Source organism: Acyrthosiphon pisum, chromosome A1 (genome assembly GCF_005508785.2).
Source record: "Acyrthosiphon pisum isolate AL4f chromosome A1, pea_aphid_22Mar2018_4r6ur, whole genome shotgun sequence".
Taxonomy (NCBI): Eukaryota; Metazoa; Arthropoda; class Insecta; order Hemiptera; family Aphididae; genus Acyrthosiphon; species Acyrthosiphon pisum.
Genome location: NC_042494.1, coordinates 165,879,815 through 165,896,314, shown reverse-complemented (window position 1 = coordinate 165,896,314; position 16,500 = coordinate 165,879,815). Strand labels below are relative to the sequence as shown.

The 16,500-nt window shown below is 27.7% G+C and overlaps 1 protein-coding gene across 6 annotated transcripts in view; it reads right to left on the bottom strand.

Moving 5' to 3' along the window:
* LOC100169268 (protein furry) overlaps nt 1-16,500 on the bottom strand; it is a 134,435-nt gene that overhangs the window by 57,927 nt on the left and 60,008 nt on the right. For all 6 annotated transcript variants that reach the window (XM_029488788.1, XM_029488791.1, XM_029488790.1 and 3 more), the window contains one exon: nt 8,712-8,864. In XM_029488788.1, the coding sequence (XP_029344648.1) occupies nt 8,712-8,864 (153 nt within the window). The remainder of the gene's footprint in view (nt 1-8,711; nt 8,865-16,500) is intronic.

The following is a 16,500-nucleotide window of genomic DNA, read 5'->3' as shown; positions in this document are numbered from 1 at the left end:
TTCATGAGAAATTTTCTTTTTGAATCTAAGATTTTAAAATGTAATACAAGATTCCTCATGTTTGTCTACTTTTTTCAAAAAAAAAAAAATGACTACAAGCAAGTCAAATTAAATTTTTATGAGCGTTTGAAATTCATATTTTTACAACATTTGATATTCACTCGATTTCTCATATTTTTATTATTTTGTTGTAATTAAAAACGAATGACTGTAGATACTTGAAAGTTTCACTGATTGTTTATATTAGCATTTTCTATACACGATACAATTTTGAAATAATTTGACTCCTTTTGAGCTGTTTACGGATATTGTCAGTTTTCAATTTTTTAGTTTTTTTTTCTATAAATATCAATAAAGTTTTAACTCTTCGGCCAAAAATTTATTAAATTTAAATTTGAATAATTATTTTGTTGTTAAAAAATTATAAAATATTCAACTTTTATATCTAAGAATTGAAAATTTAAAAAAAGATTCTACGTAAGTAGTTAATTCTGTTACCAAAAAATTTAAAAAATACATAAGCACAGTTTATTTTTATAAACATTTTAAGTTCAAATTTGGACGAAATTACATATTAAAAAACCTAGAATAACTATTTTAGTTATTTTTTTGTGATTGTATAATATTATTCGTGGGTACTTGAAACTTCTAAAGTATACTATTATATATGTATGATAGTACTACAATTTGTAGTGATGTATACGCGTTATAAGTACCTACGGATATGTGATATGATTATTTGCACTTATTATAGATACTATTATTGCTCATTTTTTTTATACCGTAGATAGTAATAATATATCTTATACCTAGACTGACATACCGTCTCCGCTCACAATCGTTTTTCTTATACAGTGAAATTATATCATTGAACTCAATTTTAATACTATCCATTATACAGTGACCCAATTGAAACCTACTGTACAGCAGAGCGACATCCACTTACTCGCCTTTTTTTAATTTAAATATTTTTCAAATGAAAAATCACGGATACGAGATAAAATGTTATTTTTTTTGAGGAGGCCAAAGACAAGAGTAAAAACAATAAACCTCATTTATAAAAATGTTTAACCAATTTTTATAACATTTTATACAATAATATTATATGTTCTAGGCCCAGGGATGGCAAACAGGATTTGTTCAAAGTGCAAATTTATGACACAATTAAAAAAAGACTTCCAGCCATACCACTAACTACTTTTACTAACATACAGAACATTTTTACAAATATTTACAAATATATTAAAAATGAATGATAATAATGTGGAAAAAATTATTAAAAAAATCAACTCTTATTGTTTGTTTAGAAACCTCTTGCTTCATACTGCTTGAAAGATTTGTTACGTCTGGTTGATATGCTGTTGCTTGCAAGGTAATCTTTATGAAAAGTACTGAACACTGTACCAACGTACCAGTTTTCAAGGAGTAATCTCTAGGCAATTCACACGACATAGCCATTTGGGCTATGTTTATGTGTGAGCAGTAAATGGACATTATAGTGTTTCCGAGAATCGCTGTAATAACGCGTCGGGCAACCGCCACCGGATGCAACTCTCGCACGCGCACTCACATGTCAATACTTTGCAAAAAATTAAATATATTTTTGTTTGCATAACTATAAAAACTACTAAAACCGGTAGTAAATTAAACATTTATTTCTTCTTGAAGTTCAATTGTAATTTCGAAAAAAAATGGTTGAATTATACAGTTTCTAGACTATGCTTTTTTGGAATCACTTTTTTGATTTAAAATCAGATGTGCCTCGAAATAAATACAAACATAAAGCAATTATTACTTGGGATTTTTTTAAATCTTAATTTTAGTATTTTAAAATTGAAAATTGAAAATCGACTTCCTAAAAAGTCTAGATATTTTTTCAAAGAGTTCATATATGTATAAAAAATTCTAATCGGACAAACCTAAGTTCGTGTAATTTACTACCGCTTATTGGTCTAAAACGTATGAAAAATACGTGTGCTTGGATCCTTTTACACAACACCAAGAATATTTAAAATTCATAGGTAAAATCCCCACAATGACAGTGTCCCAATACAAAATATAAATAATAATAATGATAATAAATATAGGTAACAGTACATCATTGTGAAATATAGATTATTAATACCTATACAATTATAATGTACAATTGATAATTATTATATAGCGCAATTGGATCACATAGATAATACATTTGAGTATAATATTATGTTATTCCTATATCAAATACTGAATAATACATTATTTAATCATAATTCATAACATATCAGTCACAGCTTTGTTTTATCACAGTAGATATATAGAACCTCACGAAAAAAAAATCATCTGTGTAAATTATTCACTTTTTATAAGTTACATATTATATAGTCATAGGTAGAGAGCCTATATAAGAACTTAATATATAGGCTCTCTAGTCATAGGTATTCGTATTTCGTATTATTATCATAATAATATAATCAAAACGGTATAAGTTAAAAAAAAATACATTGCATATAAAATAACAGAAGTAGAAAATATTTTCGACTCAATTTATACACTTATAATGGGACGATGAAAATGACAATATAACTAATTGTTTTTTCCCTTTATTGTTTAACAGTAAATTATTCATAATTGAAAGGATAATAATTTATTTTTAAAATTAATTATGGCTAAGTATTATAATTATCATAGTATATGTATAAACCGTATAATAATTTAAGATAACGAACATAATTTGTTTAACGTAGCATAATTCATAGATTAAACATACCGTTAATTAAGTTTGTAAGATTGCTCCAAAGTATTTTTAATTATTATTTCTGAATTTTAATATTACAAAAAACAATAATCATTTTTTTAAGCCATGTTTGTATATGGTAAATTTTTTGAAAAGCGTTATATTAGAAAATATTAACAATAATTTGGTCATTTATTTTACATAGTAATTGAGTTTTATACCTAAAATGATACTTATATTATTTTAATTAATATCGTAATATAAAAAATAGTAAGAACTGTATTAAAATAAAATAGATACATTTTTATAGAAATGTATTATTAATAGATAAATCATGTTTTTAAAATTATCGAGTGCTAAGATCAATATTAATGATACCATAAATAAAAAAACAATTCTATACAAGTGTGGTTAGATTTATTATATAATTAAATTGATTACAAAAATGTATATTAATATTTTGTGATAATATGATTTAATTAACAAATTTTAGTAATTTGGAAGAATTCGAAAAATAATGAAATTTGTGTGACTTATTTTATAGTATGATACTATATATATATATAAATATACGACATACGTTTCATCATAATATATTATATTTTGATGAAACGTAAATATAAATAATTTGCATCGTGTGTTTATAATTATTTTAACATAAATTACCTATACATTCTATAACTCTGATAATTTCCAGGAAAATATGTATTTTATCTAGACGTTTAAATAAACAAAAAGTAATTTTTAATTCCAGCCATTATAATTAATAAAATATGATAATATATTACGTGATATTAGAGCATTCCACTTCAGCCATTTTCAAAATATTTATTTACGACATTCTATAAACAGAGATTTTCTTCAAAATATTATATAAGTATATTATCATTATAAGTTGAACGACGGGTCATATCTAGACAGTCAAAAAAGTATATTATTATATAGTGTGTTTTAATAAACACATAGAAACATAAAATACGAATCATTTTGAGGAAATGGCTGAGAAGACTGAATGTTTGATCAAGCCATAAAAATGTACCAAATAAGATCCTAACAAACATAACTTAACAAATATAATGGCTCTCTGAAGAATAAAATCTTCTAAATGATGAACGAAAAATCTTTACGACTATATTATATAGACCCACATATTATCTAATCTCATTCATATTCTTTCACATAGAAAACGCGTCTTTAAATGGAATTTATTTTTCCTAAACACTGATAATTCGGTGATAAATATAAAATTGTAAGTAATAAAGTAAGTAAAATAAATCTTTAATACGATATAAACTTATTTTAGATAGTAAAATATGTATAATATAGCCATAAATAGGCATATGGGTAAACCCGAAAAATAGCGAAACGCTACTCAATATATTCAAAATATCCATGTAATATATGTAAAATGTATTGTGAATAGGAAAAAGAAATCGATTTAAGATAAACAAAATACAAAAAGAAATAAGCATAATTGAATTTAAAAAGAAAATTTGAACACAATAGGTCAATGATAAAATATAAGATTAAATTTTATACATTATATAATTCGTTTTCTATACCTATAGTAATATTTTCACCACTAACCTGCACCATTCAAAAATAAAATAATATGATACTTGGATAGGTTTGGGTACAGTTCGTACAGCTATAACAATATTATTATTATTATTTTTTTTTTAATAGCAATAACAATATTTATTGTTTAGATATTTGAGAAAAACAATAGTTACCTATCAGTTTTAACAAACTCAAAGTGTAGTTTAAAAAGAATTTCCGATCAATTAGATGTGAATATAAAAATAGTGTCATTAACAACCCTTCAAAGGTTCAAAAAAAGGTTAAAAGGGTAATTTAAATTCCATGTTATAAAAATGGTTAGGGAATAGAGAATATGACACCGTCCTAATGAAAACCCGACCTTTTTTTTATCATAATTTGAATGACGTCATGTTATAGAGGCCCCTCATAATAAATAAGACATAAGTATACTTTATGTTGAAACATTATTATGAACACATCACCCTGCAACTTGAATTGCTTTACTTTATAATTACATAATATAGGAGACCACGTGTATTTAAATATTATTAAAACAATTTTTATGTTATTTGTCTATCTGTGAAATTTAAAATATTTATTATGTAAAATTTTCATTTGATTATTGAATATTTATTAATAAATGTTTACATTATTTCAACAAGCAAATGAATTCATTTTTAAATAAAATGTTTAATTAAAATAATTTAAGAATAGCATAATATATCTGCAGATACATCACATTTATATTTTTCTTTACATGGTTAATTGTTATGCCTTATTTTAAATATGACCAATAATAATTAATATCTATTGGGTAATTAAATTTAATATAATTTAATAAATATTACAACCGAAATCAGTATAGTATTTAAATACCATATATAACTGTTGTTATATAATATCATCTTATTTTTAGTTTTTGTTAGTTTATTATAATAATATGTAGGTCGATGATGCATATATGAGCTGAGGCCTGAGACAAAATTACGTAATAGTAATAGAAATAAGAAAAAGAAAAATATATTAAAATATAAATATGTTTATAGTTGTAGAGAAATTAGAAATAATGACATATGAAGCTAATGTGCTGAGATGACTAAATACAATTTAAATTAAATATCGCCGCTTGGGTAAGGAATGGGTAGTACGTAAACGATTGGGGAGCTAACTAAAATACATAATATATTTTTGTGGTATACCATGCTCTGTGACTATTTGTCAACTTTTTTTTATAGTTTTCAAATTTTTTTACTTTACTTTTAGAACTAATTTTCAGCTAGAGTACTAGACATTTCATTCCCTCAATATTGAAGATTAAAGCATTATTTTTCTGCTCCAAGTGTCTTCAAACACAAAATAATGAAAAAATTACGTCATAGTAAAGTCAATCGCTTTGAATATAAAAATCATAAAATATGACGATAATATTTTAGTAATTTATTATAATACTTACATAACTTAAATAACATACAAAAAAGTAAACTTAAAGGCATCTAAAAACTATTGGTACCTAAAAATTAGGTACTTAAACTCTATTTCCATTCAACAATATTTAAAAAATGAAAAATAGTTATCAAAAGCCGAACTGTTTGAAAAAATACAAAGATAACCTCAAAGTGAAGTAAATAAAAGTAATAAAGTAAACAAATATTTTAATATTTAATTTTTTGTTTACATAATAAATATTACCTTCGAACTTTTAGTTGGATTATAAACGGAGATATATTAGATATGGTTTTCGTTTTTTTTTTTATAACATAAATAGTTTTTTAAATAATCACAATGCATAATACACTCCTATTAGATTCTGAGCGGAGCCAAAGAATGTATTTTATTATTTATTGACACCACTAAGCTTAGATTTTACCGATTAATTATATGTAGTCAATAATATTACCACCAAGTGCTTACCTTTCATTTCAAGTATGTTTTTAAACATTAAAGTTGTAAGTACAGATGTTTAAAATGTCCTTCATTAGCCAATGTACAAAATTAAACCGTTTTCCTCTTATAGTGTTATACGTACCTACATTAAAATGAACTGTCGGTAGTAACATTCCTCAGAGATATTTAAATTTTAACAGCACGTAAACTCAGTAATAATATTGTGCTACTGCAGTCTGCAGGGAATTTTAAACAGTTAAAAGCCTTTTTAAGTTTATTTATTATGTGAATCACAGGAATAAAAATAATTAAAAAAATGTCGGTAAAAAGTTTTATACCATTAGTAATTATGATTTTTAATTTTTAATTGTACAATGTCCACAACATTTCATTTACAGATACTTGGTGTACTTAAAATAATTTTTACTCAATATGAGTTCGATTCAATTGAAAATAAGGACTAATCTTGGACTATACTTATACTCGTAAAATATATGAAATAGCTCTACAATTAATTGTACAAATATAGAAAGTATAAAAATAATACATACAGTTATATTTTAATTACTAAGCGGTCAATTGTAACAAGGGATATATGTCAAACAAATACAATATAAAAAATACCGCTAAGACAGGAATTATCATAAATATAGTAATTGGTTATGAGTTTTCTACGTACGCCATATACTTCAAAGTTGAAACCATAACGTTGTATGTGTTACTAAGCCACGTTATGGTTCAAAATAAATTATGAAGAGCTATGGATAAAATTGATGTCTGGCGTTAAATAAAAAATCAACCAGATATGATATACTTATAATAGTACCTACATAATATTATAACAATTTTAAACAATATATGTGAGTAAAAATGTTATATGATTATAATAATATTATTATGCGGGTACGAATTGTATAAAAATTAATTTTAAAAGTGACACATCAAATTAAAATATATATTCTACCTATGCACTGAATGTGTATTATGTCAGTATTATGTTTTGGACAGCTCTGTATTATTATTGTGACGAATAAACATTCCTATTCAAATCAAATATATGCTCGTGTATTGTTATGCTACTATTACTGAGCTTGGTTGTCAAATCTAAACATTTTAGGAAAATTATTATTCTTACTTAATGTCTTACATGCCTGCACAGAAATAGGCATTATTCTAACGCGCAGTTGAATACATTTTGCGTAGTTATTAGAGGTGTATGCGCGTATACCTACTCAAAATACATTTTTTTCACAGATGAAACCAACCATGTTATGATTTTCTCGGAGACAAAAGCCGTTAATTAATCAAATTAATGACTAGACATTATACCTAGCAAAAAAATTATTACATAAAACAATATAAAAAGAGTTTGGATTTGAGATGATAGCGGTGTAAACATTACGTATGCGTAAACAGTGAAATTGTTGTAAACGACAATACGAATATTTGGATGGAGAAGTAATTGTTCACAATAATATTATACCTGTAGGAACAATTCAAAATTCATTTGTCAGTGGCGATTGCGGTGTTATTGTTTGGATGTTGTTTAGAAACATATTTAGAATGATAGAAGTCGTACTTACACATTTTTGTCATAGTAGGAATTATAATTTGTAAGATGTAAAATAAAAATAATACTACAATATATTAATTAAGTAAGTATATTAAGTATATTAAGTATACTCACCTATATATTTTTGTATCTTTTTAAATATTATGTGTCACCAAAATTAATAGATTATATTTCAAAATAAAACGTAGTTTATTGGAACTTAAAACTTTAAAACTTACAAGTTTTAAAAATTCATAAATGTCCATATAAAAATAAAACTTAACATTTACTAAGTCCACGTACGACTAAAAACTTATCTAATTTGTAATGACTTTAACAAGACCGTATTTATATTCTACTTTTGCTGAAAAACTCTAAACGAAATTTAAACTTCTTAGTTATTATACCCAATTTGCCAATTTGTGACGAGAAAAAGACTAAATCTTTCAGTTCACTTTCCTAACAGCTTAATTGTAATTTGTTAGAAGTCGTAAGTTCAAATGTTTTTGTCAAACGTGGAAATAATTTTTTATCCACAAATAATTTACTGTTGTAGTTTCAGTAACTATATATATATTGATATAGATTCTAATAGTAGATATAAAACCATTTATTATATGAATCATCTTTCTTTAGACAAACTCCATATTTCTTTTGTTCCAATACTATTCCACTCTATAAATTTTATAAAAAATGCATACTAATAAGACCAAAGCAGTTATACCGAGTTTTACCAATTTATAGTAAATAGAAATCGTTGACAAAATGAATATTTATATATGAGTTATAAATAATATTGTATTAGGTTACTCTAGTTTTTGTTGACATACATCATAATATTCCCTTTGGTTAAAAAAAAATAATATCCATTCAAAATTACTTATGTCTTATATAGTAGACTTCGATGTTGTTTTCAAAATACCAAATCGCATTAAATTGTTCTTCAAAACCTAAGCTTCTACAGATTTTCAGCCAAAACGAAATCCCACTAGTAATACGATTATAGAAATGTCTAACCTGAAAACATTGGCATTGTTAGTTCTGGGTGTATTTGAGCAAGCTGTTGTGACAAATTGAACTGCGATTGGCAAAACGTAGAACTCAAAAGTACATCAACAATCTCCGTATTTTTTTCATTGTCAAAAGCTTCGTGTTTCTCTCGCCCATCACCTGCAAATAATACAAACATATAGTTACATTCGGTAATAGATCCAGAGTTATTATAATATGTATATAATTAATTTATAACAATAAAATAAAATAACAATTATCTATGAACAAATTGCATTTAAATGTTTAAATCTTGCGATTAACACCAAACAATATATATCAATCAATTTTTCACACCATAAAAATATAACTAAAACAATCCCCATTATATTTAATAAAGTCACCTATTGTTTTAAAAATTAATACTTCAAACAATGGAATATTTCCTTACAAATTCGCAATCAAATAATTAAAATATACATTTACGCAGAAAGTAAATAATAATTACGTTTATACTTCTAGTATGAATAAAACAATATATATTTGCAGTATGACCTACTTTATATTATTGTATATTATAGTTGTTTGTCTAAATAATTCTTTAAAATAAAGTTTGTTTTTTTTATTTCCGAATTATTATCATTATTTTTTTTTTTATAGTTTTCGAATTATATATAGAACAACAAAATATTCCACAAAATGTATTAAATAGTCGATCTCCACAAAAATTATACTTAATCACCTTTTTCCAGTAATTATATTTTAGAACGGGAAACATAAGTGTTGATAATACGTTTTATGTTTATGGCATACAAATATCAAAGTTTCATAACATATAATATTTAATAGTACTTTGTTGATTGTATGCCAATTAATAAATATAAATTGCATACAAGTTTATTAACATACGTAAAATGGTGTTCTATTTTGTACGAATAACGATATACTATAAAATGCTAAAATAAATAGGTAGGTAGTTCATATAGGATGTAATATATAGTTTAAATTTTACTCGAGCCAATATTGTAGTATACCAATACAGCAAACGAATGAACAAACAATTAAAAACGCTTTTTGAAATGTCAACGCACACATTAAAGTATTAAACTAGGTTAATAAAATCGAGGTTAAAACAAATAAGTAATAGAATTACTAGAATTTATAAATTTAATGTGTGATTATAGTATAATAACAAAGGTGGATAGCGTAACGTTATTATTCGAGTTCTCTTGGTATAAAATATTATATTATTATAAACGCGTGCGGGCCACGAAATATTGTTGGCATTCCAGCGATAAATTACTGGCGCTGGTAACCTATACGTCATGATGTTTCAGAGGTAAACGAGAAAGAAAAAAAATAATAATCATAATAACAATAAATAAGCGTAGATATAATCCCGCGAAAATGAATTGCGTGTTTCCGATTGCGCGCGGAAGTAGCAGCAGATGAAAATGCAATATTCTGTATTATTATTATGCTCTTATATAGATTATAGGTACCCATCGAAATGGAATCTTCCAGTATTCTGTGAAGACATGCGATACATTTGTAGATGCGATCGATATCATCGCGGGATAATCTGCAGCATCACACGCATCGTATACCAATTGTATTCTATTCATTCTATAGTCTATATAATATTGAATCGACGGTGCTGTCTTCGAACGTGCCAGTATGTGCCGTAAACCGAGGAGTTATGTTTCATATCATCGTTAGTAGATGTAATTTAATATATATATTGTAATACGTACGTACGTGGCGCCTGCACCATCACAGATAGGAGTATTGCGCACGCTATAGGCTGCACAGATACGAGTTTATCGGCGTATAATAAGTAGGTATAAAATATCGTCGGTGGCGAAGACAAGTGATTGCGTATGGGACGTTTTAAAGACGCGTTCAACAGCTGGTTTGAGGACGACGTCTGTGTTTTTAAATGTTTCAGAAATCCGACACTTAATGTAAAAATAAATATTTCGACTTCAAATACCAAATAAATTGTATATTATAGAGCACTACATATTGTCATACGCGCATATTGTCGGTGACCGTTTTGGAATTCGGCCATACTTTCGGTTGCCATGGCTAAGACCACTTTACTGTCCCGCGAAAAGCGTTTCCGGAGATGAAAAAAAGCGCGAATCTCTGCAACAGTAAACCCCAATAGCTACTCTCTCGTACCGTTCTGCAGCAGGTGCTGCTCGGAATCTAAATATGTCGCAGTAAGAGATATATGTAATACATATGTATACATGTATGTATGAGATAAATGGGGACGGAAGTCGTCCCGTCGCACATGCTTTATATAATATTATTATAATCGCATATGTGTATATTTTATGAGATTCACTCCTTAAATAGTATAGTACTATATAATATATTATACATACTGTTTAAACGTTAAGAAGTGCGTACGCATATTGCGATGTGCCAGAGGGATTGAGTCTGATCGGGGGGTAGTGACACGCGAACAGGGGTAGTTCGGTCCCTCACGTAAGAGTAAAATTACTACACTCGATGACATCGCAAGCACGCTCCCCCCACCTCCCACACAACTCATTCGACGCGTATGACACGGCTGTCGAGGCGAGTGCCCGTATGGCTTTATATATATACCTATACAATATAATATACATAATACATATATACATACACAAACACCGCGATACTGCGCGATATGAGAGCGTATATATCGTATTATCGTCGCGCATAAAAGTGACAATGAACGATTGACAAAAATGTCATTACGGCACCACGTATATCGTATACCTACCTACCTCCTACTTGTCTAACTAACTTATACCTACATATCATTAACGAGTTACGCGCGCGTGTGTTGATGGATTAACGCGCGTTGTAGGTACCTATATTATATACGTGTTACAGCAGATCGCGTCCACGAAAATAATAATAATATTTATAATATTATATTATGTACAACTCGTAGTAGAATTATTATATCGATGCATATACCTGCACCTAAGACCTAACATAATACGACCTGCATCGGTATAATAATATATGGGGTCGCATTACAAAGGCGCGCAGACGGTTTGGCCGGATTACGTGGGGAGGGGGGGAGAGCGATTAGGGGCAGCGAGGGATAGGTGGAAGCGTGCTGTAAAACGTGCCGTTACTGCTGCAGCGGAGAACTCGTCGGTCTGCGTCATTTAGCAAATTACCGAATCTCGACGTGTGTAAACTAATACCGTTGTATATGTTCAGCACGGTGTGCAATATTATATTAGAATTGAGTAAGCTAGTATAAGGCTATACCATAATATCTATACCAACGTACGATACGACCATTATATATGTTGGTATATGGACGACACCTATAGTTACCGTCGTAACTACACGACTACTGCGCAACTATACTGCAGCGTTAACAGTCTATCGTGCTGTGTGTTAGGTTTATTTATGTGTTTATTTTATTCATACAATATATAACTGTATATAAGTTGGTACAGCAATGTTTCATATTTGAAAAAATACTGATTTAGTGTTCAAATATTATTTATGGCTGTAGACAAATAGCGTGTCCCGAAAAATATAAAAATATTATGCTATTGTAATCGTGAAAAAATATATACAGCTCCGTCTTATATCCATAACCAAGACACCGAGTGTACCCATAGTAAAAATAATGGGAAATATTATTACATACGCATTAATTTACTCATAATTTCATAATATCTTTATAGGTCGGACGAGCTTTACATGCAAACTATTTACGATGTACGTCGCTTTGATCACAACCTCAAATATATGCGATATCGTACCTATATATTATAGGCATACAGGACTAATTCATATTGTAAACCGAATATTTAACTACTGGGGAACGCATTCAAGCAGTTAAAAGATATACGTATGTAGGTACCAACTATGTTTTACATGTAGAAGTAATATGGAAATTAATAAAATAATTATAGGAACAAAAAATTAACAATGTATAAGGCGACGCCATACTTAAACATAACCGGAGTTTTCCACGCCAATATGAATAATGGATACCAACGAGTATTGACGGAGTACATTTTCAAATATTTGAGAGGACGATATGTAAAACGTGACATTCGATACGAAAACGGAATAAAACAACTTAAGCATAAGACGACGATCATACGTGAAATCAAATAGTTTCAGAGGGACAGGAAACTTAGCTTCAATAGATAAATGAAAAGCGTGAACAAATGTGTACAGAGGTAAACCACTTAATGTTGGAGATCTCGAGGGAAAATTAAGACACGGTTAATAGATAGACAACGTGCAATATTATTTGCATACCTTTGAAACCGAGAATTGGGAAACAGTTTCAGAAGACAGAACAAGAAGTAAAGAAAATGGGATATAAAATATATTTCTATAGGATAATCAATGGTTCACCTATTTTAATTTAATAATATATTGGACAGCTGTTATTTAATTTAATGAGAAAAAATACAAAACACAAATGATTTATTAAACAATATTTATTGTGATTATTTTTTTTTATTCGTGATGTTCAATAATTACGACTATGGAACACAGAAACCACTATAACCACTATATACTACCCATTGTTGTCCAATTTTTATACGTTCCTATATAACCTAGCCCATTATTGTGCTTGCGTAACAAAATAAAAATAAATATTTTAGAAGTAGTATAGCTGTTGGAAGAAGAAGTGTAACAAAATTCTCATAATCCATTCATTCCATTGTCTATAGATATATATAACGGTAGGTATGATAAACAAAAAAATACATTCCTGCGACTTCAATAAATCATTTAAATTGTTATTTTCATTAATAAAATACATGACGGAAATATTTTTATAATACATTTTTACTGAAATATTATGCTTTAATTATCAAGTTTCACAACAAAGTTTCTGCACTTAAATAATAAAGGATAATTTTTTGTCGAAACCGCACGCATAAATCGTTAATCATACCCAAAAATGGTTTTTTTTGTGTGCTTTCAAGTTTGCAGCGTCAATGTAAACCTTCAACAGTGTTTGTACAAAAATGTTGGTCATTTAACCCACTTGGATAAATAGAATAGGACAAGCAGGTTAACGGTCCTGCGATCAATTGTATGGTGTGATTTATGATCGCAAATAAGGTTTCGAAACAATTTTAGTTTTAGATGTCAACATTTCAAGATTGGGAATGTGGTGATGGACGGATGAGGGTAATGGATAAGAAGACTTTATTGATAATCGTCTTTATTGGCGTCGTTCGACACTGCAAAACTAGAGGTATAAATAAAAGCAGCAACCCGCCGAGTAGTTAATTTACACAAAACAACCGCATTAACTATGGAAGTACATTTATAAAGAGAACCCAATAGTTTGTCAATGTAGGTACACTGCAATTACTATCAACCTAAAACTTTATACGCGTGTATTAAATAAATATTATTAATTTTAGACTTTCAAATGTGTTGTTTCGTCTATTAAAAAGGACATTTAATGTGTAATATATTGAAAACCAATTTTAATGTTTAAAACGTATATTGAAACAAAGTTAATTTGAACATGTAAGTATGAACCAAACAAAAATTAAAATTAAATAAAAAGAAGTAAAATGTTTATGAACGAAATATAACCGGCTAAATAGAGTAATATGGTAAAAATACCAGGAGGAAGTAACGCTAATAACGCAGTTCTCGCGTCACTTTGTGATATCACTTGGAAAAAAAAGGTTTTTAATCATTCCCACATATACCTACACAATATCATATTATAATCATTGATGAAAAATTATTTTTAAAATTTTACGGACACATTAAATTTGGTTTTTATAATGAATATATACCGTCCTGCAGTGTATTTTATACACTAATTTTTACATAACACAAATTACCTTAAATGTATATAAAGCGACAAAGCCATGCAATTCCAGGTTAAACTAAATTTAATAATGTATATTAAATATTCATACTATTATTTAATGTTATTATATCACACGATGCCTGCAGTACATTAATACGAAGCAGGTTAAAAACGACGACTCTTTGTGGAGATTATGTGGTTTATTAAAGTTAAATAATATGAATTCGGCCAAAGAGGCTATAAATATATAAAATTAATTTAAATTGCAGGCACTACCAGTTTACAAATATTATGGTAAAAACATCCCTTCACCATAGGTGCTAATTTTAATAAATTAAGAAAAATCAATTTGAGTGTAGTTACATTCATATACTGATGTATCTAAACTTATTTTAAAAATATAACTATCATGTTTTTACACGAAAATATAATCTTTTTCTGTTATAAATTATAATTATAACGAGTAATGACTATAATTAACGTAACAATATAACAATATAAAAACGGACAACTATAATAACAGTGTAAATGACAGTTTTTTTTTTATTACACAATCCGCAGCCTTTACACATTTATTAGGTAGTACAATAAACATAACTGCATAACTGCATAAGTGATAAATTAAAGAAAGAAAGAGAAATAAACAATCTAAACAAAACGTTTTTATTTTTCCAACTAATGCATGACTTTTTATTGTATGTACCGTTGCAAATGTGTACATATAAGTCAACGAGGACCGTGAAACTTCAACAGATAAATAAATTATTTTTTTTATTTTAAGTATTTATGCCAAATTGCATAAATGATTACTTAATATTTAATGAATAATTGGCGAGTTAATGGTACCCACCTTAAACATGATTTAGGGGGTCCTATTATTGATCAACTATTAAACTTTAGTAAATCATTAAATTAATAAAATGTAACTCACAGGTATTAATATATTAAATGGTTACAGATATACACTATTAAGTTAAAGGCCTAAGACCACTAGCATTTGAGCTCATTAATATTAGTTTTCCCAATATTAAGGATGGATGTTGTGTATTTAGCAAGAATTAAGATAAATTTACGACATTTAGCAAATGTAGGTACTCCATATTACTTACAGATTTTTGTTGGTTCAATATGTAAGGTGGAATTAGTGCAATATTAGAGGGACAACAAGGGAGGATCAAGCATTAATTATTATGATGCATATGGTGTATGTTGCATGTTATTTTTTTTCAAAATAAAGGTAAAATAATAGCGTTAATTGAATATCTGGAGTTCTCCTTTGTGCGGGCTGTGACCATAAAAAAAATATCTTTATGAAAATAGAGTAGCTCTTAGTTCTTATAATCATTTATAGTACAAGTTGATTCTTTTAAAGGCAAATATTCACTTTCCCGTAAAAATGTATAAACGTTTATGGAAATATGGTTATGTATAAAAATAATTTAACTAACTAGTAAATGTACTAGTTTATGTATTAATTTTTATCGTTATATAAATATTTGTTTTAGTTTTTAAAATGACAGCATATATTTTCAATTTCATACCCCAAAGAACTTTTCAGAAGATTCCAATATATCAAAATAAAATTACGAACGATTAATTATAATTAGTTGCAAGTATTTAAAGTTTTGATGAGCAGAGTAGTGGACCAATATTTTTACCCTTGATCCATTGTCTTTCAATGAATTGATTGAATTTTATCGATGTTTATACATAACAATTTCCAGGAAAACTGTCTGCTCATAGGATTATGAAATTAAAACGCATGTTGCCGTTCAAAAAAGAAAAAATTAAAAAAAAAAGGCGGGTAAGTCGTGGATGTCGCTCTGCTGTACAGTAGGTTACAAGTGGGTTACTGTAATGGATGGAATTAAATTTGAATCCAATGATATTATATCATTGTATACGAAAAACGATTCTGAACGGAGATGATTTGTCAGTCTAGGATATATTATTTTTAAAGAAAAACTTATGGAGAACCTTGTACCAAATTTT